Consider the following 21,897-nt stretch of genomic DNA (forward strand, 5'->3'; position numbering starts at 1 on the left):
GTCCCTCCCATAAGTGCAGTATTGGCAAGAAATGATTTCTACTTGCATCACTATATGCATATTTCCACGATATGCATCTGATGAAGTGAGCTGTAGCTCACGAAAGCTTATGCTCAAATAAATTGGTTAGTCTCTAAGGTGCCACAAGTACTCCTTTTCTTTTTGCGAATACAGACTAACACGGCTGTTACTCTGAAACCAAGCATAAAGGGTTCACCAAAGAGTGTGACCTGGCCTTTTAATAATGCAACTAATTCTTCCTTGTCTTTTCACATCATGTTGATTTCTTGCAAGCCCAAGACTAGCATTGCAAATCCTAAAAATTTACACTCTACTCCCAATTGTAAATACATTATTTATTAAGTAAATTAGTAGATTAACAAACCTTGCTGCTTGTCTTGTGGATGGTCTTTATTAGACTGACACTGTCCTTTTCAAGAGAGGTGTCGCCAGCAGCAGTAACCTTATAAAACAAAATGGTTTTAATTAGGGAGATGGCTAATTATAAAATGTCTGTGAGACTTATGTAATATTGTACTTACCCAACAGAAAGTACATTGCCTTTTCAGACAGAAAAAGGAACCAAAAGACATCTGACTCTAAGAGGAGTTCTGATCAAGCATTTCCCAAATTGTGAAGTATAAAACAGAGTTTGATTTATAGTGGATTCTGTTTCTTTACTCTCCAGAGCTTACTAAAAGTTGCTAGTATCATAAATTTGTTTATCTTCTTTTAGTAATGTTGCTTCACACCTGACCCCATAAATGTGTGTTTTTTTTCAAATCCAAATGAAGACTAGGAAATACTAATATTTTGATACGCAGTCCTACAATATACCAGTACTTAACCTAAAAGGATAATTGCCATAGGACAGGGTACTCTTACGCAAGCAAGTGGTCAATTATTTCTTTGCTTAAAGAGTGAGCTTGTTGACTTTTATGGCTTAAAGTGTTAGGTCCTAAAACAAGGACTTATTAGGTAGGATTTTCAAAAGCACTCAGGGGTGGTTCAACTCTCTTCCCACTGATGTCAGTATTGTTGGGAGAACAACAACACCAGCCCTGAACAATTTTGAAAATCCCACTCTATTTGGTCTGCAGTTGAGATTTTCAATGGAGACTAAGGGAGTCATGACCCCAACTCCCCTGGAATTTCAATAGCTTTCTAACTCCCTTGGGCTCCTTTGCAAATTAAAGGAAAGCAGTTCCACAAAACAAGTTTCACAGCTGTGGCATTTTCAATGTTGAGCTCACAAGTGGGGGTATGTTTTCAACAAAGCTGAGACTTAGGCTCCATTTTCCAGATGTAATCTGTACCCACAAAACTGGAAATTTTAATTCTGTGCCTGCAAAATTATTTGCAGAGGCAGTCAAGGCCACTAAACTACTTGATTTGCAACTGCAATGTAATTGTGGATTAAGTGTTGTGAGTGCAGTTTATGACCAGAAAAGAAAGCCCATCCTTTTGAGAGCTTTCTGTCTCTAGAGTTGTGACACTCTGTACCTCGGGGGAACGCCCAGCACCCCCATGTTCATTCTTGTAAAATGACTGAGTGGTATCCAATGCAAAGTGTCATGTTGGGTGTCTTCAGAAGCCTCAACATGTACTGAGCATTGTCGTTACAGTGATGTTATAGTTATGTTATGGGTTATAATTTCATGTATATAGTTATGAGGCTGAAAATGTATCCTTATGGCTCAAAGCAAGCCCAGACAAAAACTCTCCAAGAGCAGAGAGGCAGTTCACATCTTATCTGGGCAGGTATGGGGCAAACCCAGCCCAGCCTCACAGGAACAAAAAATGCTGGCCTAGGCAGCAACAAAAGAATCTGTTAGGGTATGTCTACACTGCAAAGTTATTGAGAAAACTTTTGTCTTTCACGGGTACTTTAAAAAAGCCCTCCCTGCTAAAGACAAAAGTTTTGCTGACACAGGTGACCGTGTGAATGCAGCTTTGTTGGCAGGAGCTCTCTCCTGCTAACAAAGCTAACACAGCTCGCAGGGCTGGAAATATTTTGTTGGCAAAAGTGCCGACGAAGTACCAACAAAGAGCATTTACCCATGCTGACTTTTAGCGACAAGGCTGTGTCAACACTGCCTTGATGCCAAAAGCTGCATGGTGTAGACAAGCCCTTAGACTCTCGAGAGAGTCACCTCCCTTCCTTTGGTCAGTTTGGAACTGCGATGAGGAACTCACCTGACGCTGAAGGGAGCGGGGGGGCAAAGCCAAGAGAGAAGAAAGGACATGATAAATGGGAGAGACATTTGCCATGCTCTCTTTCTCTCTTCCACCTACATCTACAGACATCACACCAAACGACTGAAGTGCTGATCAAAGGGGACAGCCTGGCTGAAGAGCAACCAGCCAGCCTGTGGTGAGAAGCATCTAAGTTTGTAAGGGCATTGAAAGGGTTAAGATCAGCTCAGAATGCGTTTTGCTTGTATTTCATTTGACCAAATCTGACTTATGCTTTATGCTTTGACTTATAATCACTTAAAATCTATCTTTATAGTTAATAAATTTGTTTGTTTATTCTACCTGAAGCCGTGCATTTGGTTTGAAGCATGTCAGAGGCTCCCCGTAGGATAACAAGCCTGGTAGGTATCAATTTCTTTGTTAAACTGATGAACTCATATAAGCTTGCAGCGTCCAGCAGGCTTAACTGGACACTTCAAGACTGAGGTTCCTAGGGTTGTGTCTGGGTCTAGAGATATTGGCTAGTGTCATTAGGTTGCAAGTAGCTGGGAGCAGCTTACATGCCAGAGGCTGTGTGTGAACAGCCCAGGAATGCGGGTTCTCACAGCAGAGCAGGGTAAGGCTGGCTCCCAGAGTCAAGGATTGGAATGACCTAGCAGACCACCCATCCAGATGACACCAGAGGGGAAGTCACAGTGGCTCAGCAAGCAGGGTGTATGTATGGCTTGTTACTCCAAGTGAAGTTCATGCTTTAAGCACTGATATTTGTGATTTTAAGTGAGTCTTAAGTGCAGTGGCTAAGAACAGTCAGGAGGAGGTCACAGTTTTATTATTTTCTGTTTATTTCCGGTGAAGGAAATAAGCACAAGAAAGCAGAAAAATGGCTACCAGTGAGGCTGCTACAAAACTAGAGCTGGCCAGACTGGAGGCAGAAGAGACGGCAAAGGCACGCGAGTTTCAAATGTGGCAGGCAGAAATGAGGCTCAAAGAAGAAGAGGCTGCACACAGAAGGGCTATGGAAGAAAAGGAGAGAGAGAAATGTGTCCCAGGGGAGAGCCCAGAGAAGGGGCAAGGAATCTCAGAAACCTTGGGTGGGTGAGGATTGCTAGGACTCTATAACACAGGGAAGCAGTGTGCTTCCAGCTGGGAGGGTGGTTGAGACCAACTTCTGCACTGCAACTGGAGGCAACACCACATCAGGAAGGGATGGGGGTGTTATGCCTGCCAGGGAGAGAACTGTCCAGGTTGTTAGCTGCCAGCAGGTTGCAGCTGAACCAGAGATTAACCCCGCTCTAGGGAGCATAAAGAAATGTGTCCCAGAGGAGAGCCCAGAGAAGGGGCAGGGGATCTCAGAAACCACTGAGGTGAGTGAGGATTCCTGTGACTCTGTAACACAGGGAAGCAAGTATCAGGGGGTAGCCATGTTAGTCTGTATCCACAAAAACAACAAGGAGTCCGGTGGCACCTTAAAGACTAACAGATTATTTGAGCATAGGCTTTTGTGGGTACAAACCCCACTTCTTCAGATGCATGGAGTGAAAATTACAGATGCAGACATAAATATACTGACACATGAAGAGAAAGGAGTTACCTCACAAGTGGAGAACCGGTGTTGACAGGGCCAATTTGATCAGGATGGATGTAGTCCACTCCCAACAATAGATGAGGAGGTGTCAATTCCAGGAGAGGCAAAGCTGCTTGTGTAATGAGCCAGCCACTCCCAATCCCTATTCAAGCCCAAATTAATGGTGTTAAATTTGCAAATGAATTTTAGTTCTGCTGTTTCTCTTTGAAAGTCTGTTTCTGAAGGTTTTTTTGTTCAAGTATAGCTACTTTCAAATCTGTTATTGAATGTCCAGGAAGATTGAAGTGTTCTCCCACTGGCTTTTGTATGTTACCATTCCTGATGTCCGATTTGTGTGTATTTATTCTTTTTCGTAGGGACTGTCCGGTTTGGCCAATGCACATGGAAGAGGGGCATTGCTGGCACATGATGGCATATATAACATTAGTAGATGTGCAGGTGAATGAGCCTCTGATGGTGTGGCTGATGTGGTTGGGTCCTCAGATGGTGTCGCTAGAGTAGATATGGGGATAAAGTAGGCAATGAGGTTTGCTACAGGGATTGGTTCCTGGGTTAGTGTTTCTGTGGTGTGGTGTGTAGTTTCTGGTGAGTATTTGCTTCAGGTTGGGGGGCTGTTTGTAAGCGAGGACTGGCCTGTCTCCAAAGGTCTGGGAGAGTGAGGGATAGTTTTCCAGGATAGGTTGTAGATCGTTGATAATGTGCTGGAGAGGTTTTAGCTGGAGGTTGTAAGTGATGGCCAGTGGTGTTCTGCTATTTTCCTTGTGGCACCTGTTCAAGTATGGGAGGGGCTGAGACTAGCTCCTTTCCAGCAGAAGGCAACATGCCCTCAGGCGCAGGGGCAGGAGGGTCAGGGATTAAGGAAACTGTCCCAGTTGGTAGCCGGCAGAGTTCTGCATCTGAACAAATAACAGAACCCTTCATTTCTTTTGACCAAATCTGACTTGGTATGCTTTGACTTATAATCTTTATAGTTAATACATTCGTTTGTTTGTTCTACCTGAAGCAGTGTGTTTGGTTTAAAGCATGTCAGAGGCTCCCCTTGGGATAACAAGCCTGGTAGGTATCAATTTCTTTGTTAAACTGATGAACTCATATAAGCTTGCAGCGTCCAGCTGGCATAACTGGACACTGCAAGACGGAGGTTCCTAGGGTTGTGTCTGGGACCAGAGATATTGGCTAGTGTCATTCAGTTGCAAGTAGCTGGGAGCAGCTTACGTGCCAGAGGCTGTGTGTGAACAGCCCAGGAATGCGGGTTCTCACAGCAGAGCAGGGTAAGGCTGGCTCCCAATGTCAAGGATTGGAGTGACCTAGCAGATCACCGGTCCAGATAACACCAGAGGGGAACATCAGAATAGTATATGAAAGTACATTATTTAGAATAGTATATTATGCATCCGATGAAGTGAGCTGTAGCTCACAAAAGCTTATGCTCAAATAAATTTGTTAGTCTCTAAGGTGCCACAAGTACTCCTTTTCTTTTTGTGAATACAGACTAACACGGCTGCTACTCTGGAATCTGTAGAACTAGTTATCTGCAAACACAAACAAGCTTTTCCATGGAAGACCAAGTTTTTATTATAAAGGGCATTAAGCACAATCGGCACAAAGGTCTGCTTTATTGCAACTGAAATTAACCAAATTACTCCAAGGTCCACACTCTTAAACACCATACAAAGGTGTGAACGCCTGTCAGAGAAATATTGTTCCCCCTTTCATGGCATGTTATCAGGTCATCTAGTCTATCCCCTGGGGAGAATGCTGGATTGGTCCCCAATGTATACATTCTAATGCTTCACATGCTAATTTTAAGTGTCTCCCAGGGCTATATTGTGCTATGCATTATTAATATCAATTGCTGTTCATTAACTGATTGAACAATATGGCCAACTGGATGGGGCTTTCACCATTTTCTATGGGAAGTTATTCCACAATCTTGTAAAGTTCAGCTCAGCTATGTGCTCCCCTGGTTACCCTCCTCTTCATTTCATCCCATTATTTTTAGCTACAGCCACTTCGTACCATGCTGATTTGTCTCTCTCTTCCAGTGTATGTCGCAGGCAAGTCATTCTCTGCCGTTTCAACAGGACCAAATCCTGAGAAGTGCTGGCTTCAGGTGTTCAGCAAGCAGGAACAGAATATGGCCTTAACTCAATCTGTGCCTGGTAAAGCCATAATCGTTCCAGCCACACCCTTCCTTTCACTCTACAACACAGACTCAAGCTATGGCTACACTTGCAGATATACAGCATTCTGTTTCTCATGGAGGTGGATTACCAGGAGCGCTCCAGCTGCAGAATCCAGGCGTTCTAAGTGCCTTGCCAGTGTGGACACCTCAGGAGTTATGGCTCCTGGAGCTGATTTAACGTACTCTCACTTGCAAGTGTAGCCAAGCCCTAATTGACTCAGGTCTTTAATTTCTGCCTTTCCTTCTCTGTAAACATTTCCCTCAGACTTACTGTATCTGCTCCTTCTGAGAGAAGACTTAGAAATTCTGCTCTGTTTGCTGAATATATCTGTATTATTATTCCTCACTACCACCCACTCCAGACACTCTCGCAGAGTAGGGTGGCATTTAATAGATTTCACACCACAGATTTGCCAAACATTTTCTGATAAGCTGTGAGAAGCACTTCCAGATCCCATCCTCAGCAGGTGCCATCTTTAACAATCAGTTTGCTCTGCAGTAAGCACCAGTGCTGTGTCCTGTTATTTGGCAGAGCTCTCCATTTCTTAAATATTCAGGTAACACAGCTATTCAATCGTTTCTCACAAAATCTTACAAGGGGAAGAAAAAGGGAAAAACCTTTCCCCCTCTAGAGAATCAAGCCCAGATCCTGCATGGCTATACAACAACAGGGCTTCCTTGACTTCAAAGATGAGGATTTGAACCTTAAATACTGTTTAACAAATTGCTCTTCTGGAAAATCCATTACAATGCAAATAGACATTCACTCACAGTAATTTTAAAAGGGACAGGCACACTGGAGGAGCTGACCGAGCTGGGTACTGGCTTCTGCAAGTGGCAGCCCAACATACTTCTGCTTTCACTGCTATGGTTCCTGGCCTGGTCGCTGGCCATGGCCCTGCTGGTCTCTCTCGTTGTCGCTAGAACCCTGCAGCTCTGCAGATATCTGCTTTATATCCATGGCTATATGCACCCAAGGATATCAATTGTGTATCCAAGCAGGGCTCTGTTGCACTGAGATCCAACCCACAGATTCGGTCTGGGTTACCCTTGGCAGCTCTATCTTCTCCCTGCAGAGCTGGACTGGATCTGACTGGTGCTCAAACTGTTCACCAGTTTTGTACCCCAACAGAACTCAATATGGATTGGCTAGGAGCTTCTAACTGTGGGGGGTATGTGTACATGCAGGAATGTCTGCCCTAATTAATGGGGGGAGAGAGAGATGTATGTATATGCAGGAATGTCTGCCCTTAATGAAGCCTTCTACACCAGCATCAAAACAGCTACCAGACATGGCTTTTAACTTCCTGCACTCACTCTAGTGTGATGAAATAACAATTACTACTTTGCAGTCACTCAAGGCTCTATACTAACACCTTGTTTGGGAACGTTTCCATATCAACTCAGAGCAAGTAGAAACAGCAGCTGTAATTACACCATGAAATTAGAAAATAAATGGGGGTTACACCGACACTACTAATGAAATTAAGACTAACACTAGTGTTACAGAACATCATGTCATTGATGCATCCCCTGAAACCCTGCCCAGGAAGAGTGTAAAAATAACTACAGCTTGTGAATTATTTGACCCACCATATTTGAAGGTCCTGAACCCATGAGCCAAGTATTTGGGGCATAGCTGAACTACTTTTAATTGAGAAACTTCACTGAAGACATTTTTAAACACCAGAAAATAATACACTAGACCACTGGTCCATCTAATCAGATGTCCTAACTCTGACAATGCTAGATGCTTTAGAAGGAGATATAAAACAACACACCTAGCTAACTTATTTCAGTTACCTTGCACAGGATCAGCTAATAAGAACTCCAAGCACAAAACCATAAATATGTATAGAAGTATTAGCATCAGTGTTCTACAAAAAGGGAATGGACTTCATTATTATTTTTAGACAGGGGTATATTTTATACTAGTCTTTATGTTATCCAAATAGTATGATAATGAAATTATAGTATTTATATCAGTGCATTTTTATAACAGCATTATAGGCAGTATATATACATGTGAAGATTATAAAAAATATAGGTTGTCTGTCTAATTGGTACAAGTATATAATATATATATATATATATATTTACAGTAGTTCTAAGTATGAATTATTAAATTGTACTGTTTTTTCTATTAATGCTAGTAGTTTATAAATGAACAGGTGTGAAATACGCATGTATTTACTAATTGATAATCAACTGATTTCGCATTCTGTGGGTTCTCCTACATGCACTTGTGTTTAAATAAGGCCCTGATTCTGCAGAGACTTTCACAAATGCTTAACTTCAAGCATGTCACTACAGTAGAACCTCAGGGTTACGAACACTTCGGGAATGAAGGTAGTTCGTAATTCTGAAATGTTCGTAAGTCTGAACAAAATGTTATGGTTGTTCTTTCAAAAGTTTACAACTGAATATTGACTTAATACAGCTTTGAAACTTTACTATGCAGAAGAAAATGTGGCTTTTAGCTATCTTAATTTAAATGAAACAACCACAGAAACAGTTTCCTTACCTTGTGAAATCTTTTTTTAACTTTCCCCCCTTTTTTTTTTTTAGTCATTTACCTTTAACACAGTACTGTACTAGATTTGCTTTTTTTAATTTTTATTTCTGCTGCTGCCTGATTGTGTAGTTTCGGTTCCAAGTGAAGCATGTTGTTGACCCGTCGGTTCGTAACTCTGGTGTTCGTAACCCTGAGGTTCTGCTGTAGTTCCACTCAACTTAATGGGACCATTCATATACTTTACAGTAATTCTTTGTAGAACTGGGGACTGAGATTGGTACCAACACTTTTTATGTATTATTTCCATTGTTTTACCTTGTAGCAATATCCTTCCAACTTGTTTGGTTATGTTTTGCACAAAGGAACCTATTTCACAGAATCATAGAACTGGAAGGGACCTCGAGAGGTCATCTAGTCCAGTCCCCTGCACTCAAGGCAGGACTAAGTATTATTTAGACTATCCCTGACAGATTTTTGTCCAACCTGCTCTTTAAAATCCCCAGTGATGGAGCTTCCACAACCCAGTGCCACCCAGAGGATTCAGGGGACCTAGGGCAAAGCAATTTGGGGGGCCCCTTCCATAAAAAAAGTTGCAATACTATAGTATATTGCCCCGGGGCCTGGGGCAAATTGCCCCACTTGCCTCCCCTCCGCCCCCGGGGTGGTTCTGCCACAACCTCCGTCGGCAATTTATTCCAGTGCTTAACCACTCTGACAGGAAGTTTTTGCTAATTTCTAACCTAAACCACCCTTGCTGCAATTTAAGCCCATTGCTTCTTGTCCTATCCTCAGAGGTTAAGGAGAACAATTTTTCTCCCTCCTCCTTGTAACAACCTTTTACGTACTTGAAAACTGTTATGTCCCCACTCAGTCTTCTCTTCTCCAGACTAAACAAACCCAATTTTTTCAATCTTCCCTCATATGTCATGTTTTCTAGACATTAATCATTTTTGTTGCTCTTCTCTGGACTTCTCCAATCTGTCCACATCTTTCCTGAAATGTGGTGCCCAGAACTAGACACAATACTCCAGTTGAAGCCAAATTAGCACAGAGTAGAGTTGAAGAATTACTTCTCGTGTCTTGCTGACAATACTCCTGCTAATACATCCCAAAATGATTGCTTTTTTTGCAACAGCGTTACACTGTTCACTCATATTTAGCTTGTGATCCACTATGACCCCAGATCCCTTTCCGCAGTACTCCTTCCTAGGCAGTCATTTCCCATTTGGTATGTGTGCAACTGATTCTTCCTAAGTGGAGTACTTTGCATTTGTCTTATTGAATTTCATCCTGTTTACTTCAGACCATTTCTCCAGTTTGTCCAGATCATTTTGAAGTTTAATCCTATCCTCCAGAGCACTTACAACTCCCCACAGCTTAGTATCAGCGGCAAACTTTACTCTCTATGCCATTATCTATATCACTGATGAATTGGAGTACTTGTGGCACCTGCTCAAAAAAATTTGTTAGTCTCTAAGGTACCACAAGTACTCCTTTTTGTGGATACAGACTAACACGGCTGTTACTCTGAAATCTGTGGTTGATGAATTGATCATTTGTAGGCTTGGAAGGATTAGATTTTTGTTGGTAAACGTTGAGTTCACCGTACCTACACAAACAGACACATTTCCATCCATGATCATTTAAATTTACAGCTAGCCAATGTAAGAAAAATTCTGATTCAAAATGTACTAGTATTTGATTTAAGGATATTTACCTTGTATATTTTGACATATACTGTTGTCAACTTGTGTTTTAATGGTTATAAAGCCTTAACTTTTTGAATCTCATCTACTGTCATTAAATAATTAGTGTCTGGCCCCTCCTTAACTTCCCACAACTATGAAAATTTAAATTGATTAACAGTCAAAATGTTTTAAAAGGAAATTATTGAACAAAAAAACCAACAAATTCTGCCAAGCCTACCTCTTGGAGACCAGCACATCTTTGAAGAAGGTAGGTTAACAGGCAAACAATTTCAAGGGCAAAGATTTTGATTTCCAAAGGCTTCCCCCCTCTAAGCGGCGTTCCCACAGTGGGGGAGTTTAATGCCGGGTGGGGGGGTTGCTGGTGGCACTGAATTAACTCATACCGGTGCGGGGGAAGCCGAGGCAGACTCCGTGTATCCTTTCCACGGGGGGAAAGGGAGACCCATCTGCAGGCTGCGGAGCCTTTCTCCGGAGCTTCCCCAGCTCCCGCATCCGCTGCCTGGGCACAGCTCCAGCCTCTTCCAGCGCACGGTGCCCGAACCACCACGGGGCGCCCTGTCCCCCACGGACACCCCCGCACCTACCGCCAGGAGAAGCAGCAGCGCCAGACCCGCCATGGCCAGCAGAGGAGGCGGCGACCGGAGCGCGAGCTGGGCTGAGCCGCGCCACCGCAGCCTCCCCGCTTATGAAGCGGGCTGGAGGAGCCGCCTGGGCGGCCAGGTGCCGCCCCTCCGTCCCCTGCGGGGATACCGCGGCCGCTCCCCGGAGAGGCGGGGGCCCGCGGAGCGATGGGGGGGGCGGGGAGCTCCCGCCTCCCCCTACCCCCCCCCCCCCCCCCACACACACACACACGCTGGCTCAGGGGAGATGCCCGCGGCCCTCGTCAGCAGTTGCTAGGGGGGCAGGGCAGCTCCCCGCCCCCGGTTGCAAAGTGCGGGCAACACGCTCCGCTTCGGACGCAGAGTTTGGGGCCGGGACCCATCGGTGCAGGGGCCAGCGCCGGGAAGAAGGGGGTGGGCGCGCTACACAGCGCCCCCGGGGAAAGGGGTGCGGGGTCGGGGGAAGCGGCAGGGCCCCTGCCGTTCTTCTGGGGCGTTGTCCGAGCCCACGCCCCACCCCCGCGGCGTGATTGTGCCCCCCCCACACACACACACACACACACTTCCCCTGGCTGTAGCGGGGCGGCTGAGAGTGAGGAAGGGAGGGTGGTGGGAGTCAGCTGTGCCCCTACCGGCAGGCTGTGCCCAGGCATCTTGTGGACAACAGCAGGCTCCGCCCCGGGGAGATGATGCAGATGTTTGAAGTAGGCTCAGGCAGCAGTCTGCTCTGCTGGGCTCCACCTTGGCTGTGCTTGAGTGTACCCATGGGCTCTGCCTGGCTTCTTGAGTGTGGCGGAATAAGTAGCGGAATCTCTAAAGCGCTACCCACTTGTAGCGCTAAAATGAGACACGCACCCTAGGTGCATGGGTGCTGGGGCGGGGGGGGGCGACGCTTTTTTGTGGTTTTCTTCACAGCCACACCAGGTGGAGATTTCTTTGAAGAAGACTGAAACCTGAGATTCTGGAGAACAACACAGTATCTACAGAAAGGTGGAGTGTGTTGTCTAGGCTGGTACCAGCTTATTTCGAGCCTCAGTCAAGGGCACGCAGCGCCTCGGGGAGAGCTCAACACCTGCCAGGCCCTGGCCCACAGTGACTAAGGCAGGGATCAGCAACCTTGGCAGGTGGCCAGGACGGTTTGTTTACCTGCCGCGTCCGCAGGTTCGGCCGACCGCAGCTCCCACTGGCCGCGGTTCGCCGCTCCAGGCCAATGGGGGCTGCGGGAAGTGGCGCGGGCCGAGGAATGTGCTGGCCGCTGCTTCCCGCAGCCCCCATTGGCCTGGAGCAGCGAACCGCAGCCAGTGGGAGCTGCCATCGGCCAAACCTGCGGATGCTGCAGGTAAACAAACCGTCCCGGCCTGCCAGCGGATTTCCCCGACAGGCCGCATGCCAAAACTTGCCGATCTCTGGTCTAAGGTCTTGTCTGCATCAGGGAGTTTTTGTACCATTGTAGCTTAACAGATGTAGCTCCACTGGGGCAAACCCCTCGTGTAGACTCATTTCACCAGCGTAAAACAGGGTTGTCACCAAGCTGCCCTCCTCAAAATGTCACTTCCAATAGAGTGCAGGTAGATCAGGGTGTGCTGCTCTATTACAGCTACATCAGCGTCACTGCCACCCTCTGATGCAAACATTCCTGATGCTGACAAGGACTAGGTGATTTTCTTTAATATGCTCTTTCACTTCTAATGTCAAGCTAAATTGAAATACAGCAAATCACGTCGTGAGCAGCTTGACCCATGTCAGTCCCACACTGGCTCTAGCCTTTCTCCACTGGTGGTTTAAATGAGCACCATTTCTGCTGATGCTACAATTCTAGCTGGTAACTCTGAGCTCATTGTATCAGTGAGGTATGTACCAGGACAGTAAAGACCACAACCTGTTAATGCATCGTACTGTCTGTCATTTATCAATCAGACCCAGAACCAAAGGAAATGAAACACTACCTCTCCTCTAAGAACCCAAGCCACAAAAAAGGAGACCTGCTGTAGGCAAGGAAATGCCCCCATTCCCCATAGTTCAGTGCAGGAGCAAGTGTAGTGGTAGATGAATCACATATTACATTTACTGAGTAGCCTAACCATTCACACATGGATACCCAGTGTCTGTTCCTGAGCTTGGATTCTGGTGCCTTCACCAGCAGAAAGGGTGAAAATACGACCCTCAATTTAACTGGCCAAAATCATAGAAAAAATCTGGGTTTATATGCAAAGAGTCTCCTAGGAAATTAAGATGATTTCATGCAGCTGCTTTGGTAAATACAGCCTATAAAATGAGGCAAAGCTCATATCATCAGCTCCTTACACTGAGTTTCTGCAGCCATTGCATGCCATGTGTGAAATCCAGGGATAATTGCAGTCAAGGGACCGTAGATTGCCTCCTCAGTGCATGCCTGTGGACAGACGTCCTCAAAGGGTTGGGAAAGTTATGAGAGCATGGTCCCTTGGTACTGAAGGAAGAAGTCTGCATCACAGCATAATCTGTGAACCCCCTGTGTACAGGTGAGCTCAGGAAAGGACTGTAGCCCAGTTGCCGGCCCTTACAAACACAGTTGAGCCGTCTGTGACTTTGAGTAAGTCATTTAGACCAGAGGTTCTCAACCAGGGGTACACGTACCTCTGGGGGGACCAGAGATCTTCCAGGGGGGTACATCAACTCATCTAGACGTTTGCCTAGTTTTACAACAGGCTACATAAAAAGCACTAGTGAAGTCAGTACAAACTAAAACTCCATACAGACAATGACTTGTTTATACCACACCATATACTATACATTGAAATGTAAGTACAATACTTATAATCCAACTGATTTATTTTACAATGATATGGTAAAAACGAGAAAGTAAGCAATTTTTCAGTGATAGTGTGCTGTGACACTTCTGTATTTTTATATCAGATTTTGTAAGCAAGTAGTTTTTAAGTGAGGTGAAACTTGGCGGTACACAAGGCAAATCAGACTCCTGAAAGGGGTACAGTAGTCTGGAAAGGTTGGGAGCCGCTGATTTAGACAAAGACCTAATGGGAGTTAGGTGCCTAAATACCTTTGAGGATCTGGGCCTTTGTCTGTTTCCTCACTGGTAAAATAGGGGCAATACCCACTGTGAGAGATAAACGTCAATATTGACACAAAAATGGTTATTATTAAAGTTATAATTTATTCATATCATGTTAGGTTGTTACAAACTTTTCCACACCTTAACTAAATTTGAAGAAATAGCAGTATTTGTAAGTACTTGTATACACATGGTGCTTAGAAAATAATTTATATACTTATGTTTTCAGTTGATTGTTTTGTTAAAGTGTTCAGGCTAATTAAAAAAAAAACAGAAGAAATCTCTGATTTCTCCCAATAAGTGACAGGCACAAGCAGCTTTGTTTTTGCAGAGTTTGTTGCATAGGAGTTTTTAATTGTGAACTGTGGGTGAAGTTATTGTAGATCCCACTTTTTGGAACTATTTAGATAACAGGGCAACATCCATGAGGAATGTCTGTCAAAGAGCCAGGCACCGCCCACTTGTCAAGAAACATGAAGATGTTCTTTTTCTCAGATTTGAGAGAGAAGTGGTGTGTAGCACCTTGTTGGTCAATGCCACAAAGACCAAGGCTGGAGCCTCTTCTCTTCTCCTTCTCTCTTCACAGAGGAAAAATTTCAGTTTAAAACTCATACAAAGAATTCTAGGAATATTTTAATTAAAAATTGATTCCTTCTATAAACACTCTGAAATCTTTACATAACTTTAAGGAAAACAGGTATTGTTGGGAAATGTAGAAAATCATTTATTCCTTAAATGCTTAGAAACAGCTTAAGCTGCTCTGAGATGTTTATTTACTAAAGTTTTGTGTTTATATAAATATAGATAGATGTTTTATGCACAGATATAGCAAGGTCACTTGGTCCTATCACTGGTTACTAATATATAAAAGCCATTTGCATATAAAATATTGTTGTTAATTGGGGAATTTAATTATGTATCTGGCAGTGCTTAAGCAACTTCCCTATCAAACTTAAAAAGACAAGAGCCCCCTCTCAAAAGATTAAGAGAAGGGACAATAATTTATTTGATTGTGTAAGTGTAAAAGACTTTATTTAACAATTATTCAAGTTTGAAGAAACTATTTTGAAAGCTAATAAATTGCTTTTATAGATGATACAAGGGGTTTTGGACTTACATGAACAAAACCTCAACTCTCATGAAAGCCTAATGAAACTAAAGAGTATTTCAGAAAATGGACTGAATATGAGAAAGAATTAAAACTCTAAATTTAACAGATGTTCTGAGATTTCCCTCTACTAAACAGACAGTTACAACTCTTGTTGCATTTACATTAACAAAATGCATATTCATGAGCTAAAGAGGCTATCTGTACCATCCATCAACCAATGAAAGGGTGAAATCCAGCCATGCCCCAAAGGAGGAGTCTTGCACCTCCAGTGGAATTATGAAATAAGATTATAAACCTCTCTGAATTAAGAAAGCAGCACACTGCTCCCATCTCAACTTCAACATCACGAATGTCTCAACACGCTCAACTCAGCCTGCTCATCTCATCTCCTTCAATTAAGCAAACAACAGCAAGAAGACAAAGAAGCCACTTACTGCATCAGAAGCACTACTTCTGCAGCATAATGTTGTCACCAAGACCCCAACGTGAGGGGTGAGAAGAAGTTTGCCAAAGCATGGCCAAGGAACTAGGTTTAATTTTTTCTTGTAATGATTTTAATGGGACATTGAAATGCTATTGTAATTTAAGACAGTAATAGCTTCTCTTTAAGACCAAAAAGATTTAGACTGTATTCCTAACAAGGAGACATAAGCTAACTCAGTAAACCGAGAGAAAAGTGGATTTAATTAGAATATTAAGATTCTTAATGCTAATTAATATGTCTGTCGCAGGACAGTTCCTGGAATGACTTCTTATAAGTAATTGAATTTAAATTTAGATACTTTCTCTAGTTCCATAAGACTTAATTAAAATCAATTAAAATCAGAGATAAGGCAGGTGAGGTAATGTATTGGACCAACTTCTGTGGTGGAAGAGACAGACTTTTGAGCTATACAGAGCTTTGTGATCTGAACAAGAGCACTGTGTTGCTCAAAAGCTTGTTCCAATAAAATATATTACATCACCCACCTTGTCACTCCTAGACACCAAAATTCCACACAAAGATGGACTACAAGCTGTCAGGAACAGTATCCCTGATAATGTCACGGCAAACCTGGTGGCTGACCTTTGTGACTTTGTCCTCACCCACAACTATTTCACATTTGGGGACAGTATATACCCTCAAGTCAGCGGCACTGCTATGGGTACCTGCATGGCCCCACAATATGCCAACATTTTTATGGCTGACTTGGAACAACGCTTCCTTAGTTCTCGTCCCCTAACACCCCAACTCTACTTGCGCTACATTGATGACATCTTCATCATCTGGAGCCATGGAAAAGAAGCCCTTGAGGAATTCCACCATGATTTCAACAATTTCCATCCCACCACCAACCTCAGCCTAGACCAATCCACACAAGCGGTCCATTTCCTGGTCACTACTGTGCTAATAAGCGATGGTCACATAAACACCACCCTATACCGGAAACCTACTGACCACTATACTTACCTACATGCCTCCAGTTTCCATCCAGGACACACCACACAATCCATTGTCTGCAGCCAAGCTCTAAGATACAACCACATTTGCTCCAATCCCTCAGACAGAGACAGGGAAACACCTACAAGATCTCTATCAAGCATTCTTAAAACTACCATACCCACCTGCTGAAGTGAAAAAACAGATTGACAGAGCCAGAAGGGTACCCAGAAGTCACCTACTACAGGACAGGCCCAACAAAGAAAATAACAGAACGCCACTAGCTGTCATCTTCAGCCCCCAACTAAAACCTCTCCAGCACATCATCACAGATTTACAACCTATCCTGAAAAATGATCCCTCACGCTCACAGATCTTGGGAGACAGACCAGACCTCGCTTACAGACAGCCCCCCAACTTGAAGCAAATACTCTGCAGCAACCACACACCACACAACAAAAACACTAACCCAGGAACCTATCCTTGCAACAAAGCCCGATGCCAACTCTGTCCACATATTTATTCAAGTGACACCATCATAGGACCTAATCACATTAGCTGTGCCATCAGGGGCTCGTTCACCTGCAGATCTACCAATGTGATATATGCCATCATGTGCCAGCAATGCCCCTCTGCCACGTACATTGGCCAAACCGGACAGTCTCTACGCAAAAGAATAAATGGACACAAATCTGACATCAGGAATCATAACATTCAATAACCAGTAGGAGAACACTTCAGCCTCTCTGGCCACTCAGTAAAAGATTTAAAGGTGGCAATTTTGCAACAGAAAAGCTTCAAAAACAGACTCCAATGAGAAACTGCTGGGCTTAAATTAATATGCAAACTAGATACCATTAACTTGGGTTTGAATAGAGACTGGGACTGGCTGGGTCATTACACATACTGAATCTGTTTCCCTAAGTTAAGTATCCTCACACCTTCTTGTCAACTGTGTAAATGGGCCTTCTTGATTATCACTACACAAGTTTTTTTCTCCTGCTGATAATAGCTCATCTTAACTAATTAGCCTCTCACAGTTTGTATGGCAACTTCCAACTTATCTGTATGTATATATATATATATCTTTTTACTATATGTTCCATTCTATGCATCCGATGAAGTGGGCTGTAGCCCATGAAAGCTTATGCTCTAATAAATTTGTTAGTCTCTAAGGTGCCACAAGTACTCCTGTTCTTTTTCCTAGTTAATACTGTAATTGTGATTATTTTGCTTGTTTTTCTTGTGGTGTCCACTAAGGCATGGCAAGAACCCCATGTGACTAAAATAATGGGAGTCGCATTCTTGACTGGGTATGAAGACAGACAGTTATTAAGATTTGGCCTGACCATTTCTTGTTTCTATAGATCATAAATTTAGTAATTTTGCAGATACAGTTACTTAACACTCAGCTAAAAAAAAAACCCCTTTCTACCGTACTTTCAGGCCTTCAGGTGTAAGGTACTGTGTAAGTGCAAAGGACTGTTATCAAAGGGAGGGAAAATAGTACAGAAGCCATCTGAACCGCAGCTGAGAGAAGATTTCAAAAATCTGTGTCTGTGATTTGAAATAAGCACTTGTGCATTTCAGCACAAAAGGATATTTGTCAGCCTTCCGGTGCTGGCTATTGGCAGCTCCTCCAATCCATGGGCAAAAAATAGTTTTTTAATTAAAAAAGCTCCCTGGCAGTATGGCTTCACTAGAGCTGTATTAACAGAGACTTCCTGTGGTTATGACTGACCCCAAAACATGGGGGAGGCTGTGGAAAATGGCTGTATTGTCTTTCCCAAGGAATCTCCATGGTGCTGGAGAGGGCCCTCTACTGCTGCCATCTCCTGTTGGCAGCTCGCCACCCCTTTCCATTCCCCTCCAGTGCAGGCCCTGGATTCCACTGAGATACAAAGGGTTGTGGGAAATGATGCCATCGAGGTGTTTGAGCGTCCATTCTGCACAGAACAATGGGAGACTTGTGCATGGAGGATTCCATACTGTGCTAATCTAGGGGACACATACTTGGGCCTTCAGCAGTTACATAGCGATTGGACTGTCCCCAAGAAGTTCACACAATGGCTCATAAGGAGCAGGTAGTTCTTCAGTAACTAGTTCACCACAGTTCTGTGGTTGTTAGAGCTGTTTTGGGCAATGAGCAGACATTTCTGACTTGGCAGATTTCTTATCAAATAGGAATTCAACGAACAATGATTGAGATACTGTTAAATGAAAATGGATAAAAAACCAAATCACAACTACTAGTGTGGGTAGCTCTAGTGTTTTGTAACTTCATTGCACCTTGTACATAAGCTTGAGTGACAGAAAAAAAGAGGTGTCTTCCTCCACAGAGTTCTTTGGAAATTCGCTTTCCAAACAACTTCACAGTAATTGTTTTGTAAAAGATAGACAAACATGACTTGATGTCACAGGGTTTTTATGGTAGTTTTAAGTAAGTTGTTTCCCTTGAACTATTTTTTTATCTGCCCACATGGAAGGTTACCTCATCTGCTCAAGTGACTGATTAAGTCATACATTAATGCAACATAGCCATAAACAACACTGGGATTGTGTTGCACTTCAATGAAACATAATAATGCACCAATAAAAACAATGAGAAAGTCCTTGGTGCTTCAACTTCTGAAATACTTTAACTCAACTGTTAATATAGGGAAATACGAAATAAAACAATTTTTGTAACATCACTGTAACGGGGCCCTTTTATGCTCATGTCCTTTTCCCTGCAGAAACTGCACGGACTCTCCTAGGTGTGCTCTCTGTGAAATTTTATTTCAATTCCCCTTCACCAGTATCACCACAGTCTCCCATGTTCCCACCTATTTACAATATTTGCTGACCTTTAGGCCCTCTCAACAAGACCTGAGGGGAATAGGGGTCTCCTAACTCTCAGCCCTCTGTTTTTCTAGACTCAGCTAGCCCTGTTCTGTTCCTTTCCCTTCCCCACTTCCTTCCTGTGCCTCTTTTATCAGCCTGGTGCTGATGGGGCCAATTAAGTTTTTCCCCCATCCAGCCCACCAGCCTGAGCAGATTATTACCCCCAATCAGCTTCTCCTGGGGCACTAATTAGCATCTAAGTGATCAGAGTGCAGGCTCACTTACTCACTCCCTGCACTCTGTCACAATCATGTAAAATACAAGAGACAATCTGAATAGTAACTAAATAAAACAGGCACTGAATAGTTCAGATGCAAGCAATAATATTTGAATTTTTAACAAACATAATGATTTGTCCTGACATTTATTCCAGTGCATTACGATTTTTGCCAAAGAAACTCAAATGTGATGGCTGAGTAAGGCAAGAAAACATCTTGGTATGTGATTTATTGAAAACAACTATGATTTGTATTGTGACAATGCTTACTAGGCATAATAATGTTTAGAGCTCCACTGTGTTAGGCACTGTGTACACTCAGAAAAATATTCTCTTCCTGGAAAAGGGAGTCGTCATTTTTCTGTGGTTTACTTCCTTGATACAAATAATACTGAGATGTAAGGTAAAGTAGGTCATATATGTGGTTAAAAACATCTTGACTGCAACGTGCCCTGTAAAAATGATTTTTCACTACCCCTCAGGTAAATCATAGAATTTCTGGATCTTCCTGTCCCCTTTAGATTTCCAATTTCCATGGAAAACCTGTTACATTTTTATCACTGGTAATAGAGGGACTGTGTTAGCAAGCTTTTTCTAATCTCAACAACTTCTAATTTTTCTGATATTTCTAACAAAACCTCAAGAGACTTCTTGTTTCAGCAGAAGAACAGGATTCATTTTCCTTGAGGTAAATATTGACTTCAGCTTCATCTTGGTATGCTTGACATTTTTATTTACTCCTTGTATGAATAAATATTAATACTTACCTCAGCAGAAGTCAGTAGACTCATAGACTTTAAGGTCAGAAGGGACCATTATGATCATCGAGTCTGACCTCCTGCACAACACAGGCCACAGAATCTCACCCACCCACTCCTGTAACAAACCCTTGACCTATGTCTGAGCTACTGAAGTCCTCAACTCGTGCTTTAAAGACTTCAAGGTGCAGAGAATCCTCCAGCAAGTGACCTGTGCCCCATGGTGCAAAGGAAGGTGAAAAACCCCCCAGGGCCTCTGATTAGGGGTTTGGAATGGGTCCCATATGAGGAGAGATTAAAGAGGCTAGGATTTTTCAGCTTGGAAAAGAGGAGACTAAGGGGGGATAAGATAGAGGTATATAAAATCATGAGTGGTGTGGAGAAAGTGAATAAGGAAAATTTATTTACTTGTTCGCATAATATAAGAACTAGGGACCACCAAATGAAATTAATGGGCACCAGGTTTAAAACAAATAAAAGGAAGTTCTTCTTCACTCAGCACCCAGTCAACCTGTGGAACTCCTTGCCTGAGGAGGTTGTGAAGGCTAAGACTATAACAGGGTTTAAAAGAGAACTGGATAAATTCATGGAGGTTAAGTCCATTAATGGCTATTAGCCAGGATTGGTAAGGAATGGTGTCCCTAGCCTCTGTTTGTCAGAGGGTGGAGATGGATGCCAGGAGAGAGATCACTAGATCATTACCTGTTAGGTTCACTAACTCTGGGGCACCTGGCACTGGCCACTGTCGGTAGACAGGATACTGGGCTGGATGGACCTTTGATCTGACCCAGTATGGCCATTCTTATGTTCTTATGTTAATCTGCCCTGGAGGAAAATTCCTTCCTGACCCCAAATATGGCAATCAGCTAAACTCTGAGCATGTGGGCAAGACTCACCAGCCAGACACCCAGGAAAAAATTCTCTGTAGTAACTCAGATCCCACCCTATCTAGTGTCCCATCACAGGCCATAGGGCATATTTACCGCTAAGAGTCAAAGATCAATTAATTGCCAAAATTAGGCTATCCCATCAGACCATCCCCTCCATAAACTTATCAATCTTAGTCTTGAAGCCAGATATGTCTTTTGCCTCCACTGCTCCCCTTAGAACGCTATTCCAGAACTTCCTCCTCTGATGGTTAGGAACCTTTGTCTAATTTCAAGTCTAAACTTCCTGACTTCCATTTGTTCTTGTGTCCACATTGGTACTGAGTTTAAATAATTCCTCTCCCTCTGTGGTATTTATCCCTCTGATATATTTATAGAGAGCAATCATATCTCCCCTCAGCCTTCTTTTGGTTAGGCTAAACGAGCCAAGCTCTTTGAGTCTCCTTTCATAAGACAGGTTTTCCATTCCCTGGATCATCCTAGTAGCCCTTCTCTGTTCCTGTACCAGTTTGAATTCATCCTTCTTAAACATGGGAGACCAGAACTGCACACAGTAGTCCAGGTGAGGTCTCACCAGTGCCTTGTATAATGGTACTATTATCCTTATCTCTACTGGAAATACCTCGCCTGATGCATCCCAAGACCGCATTAGCTTTTTTCACAGCCATATCACATTGGCGGCTCATTGTCATCCTGTGATCAACGAATACTCCGAGGTCCTTCTCCTCCTCTGTTACTTCCAAGTGATGCGTCCCCAGTTTATAACAGAAATTCTTGTTA

General features: G+C 43.4%; 1 protein-coding gene across 1 annotated transcript in view; it reads right to left on the minus strand.

Annotated features, from left to right (window-relative positions):
• CDH26 (cadherin 26) overlaps positions 1-10,807 on the minus strand; it is a 35,498-nt gene extending 24,691 nt beyond the window's left edge. Inside the window, exons 1-2 of the mRNA XM_073309521.2 lie at positions 10,775-10,807; positions 386-463 (exon numbers count right to left, since the gene is read on the minus strand). Coding sequence (XP_073165622.1) covers positions 386-463; positions 10,775-10,807 — 111 coding nt within the window. The remainder of the gene's footprint in view (positions 1-385; positions 464-10,774) is intronic.
• Between the last annotated feature and the right edge of the window lie 11,090 nt (positions 10,808-21,897).

The sequence above is a fragment of the Lepidochelys kempii genome, chromosome 13, assembly GCF_965140285.1.
Source record: "Lepidochelys kempii isolate rLepKem1 chromosome 13, rLepKem1.hap1, whole genome shotgun sequence".
NCBI classification, from domain to species: Eukaryota; Metazoa; Chordata; order Testudines; family Cheloniidae; genus Lepidochelys; species Lepidochelys kempii.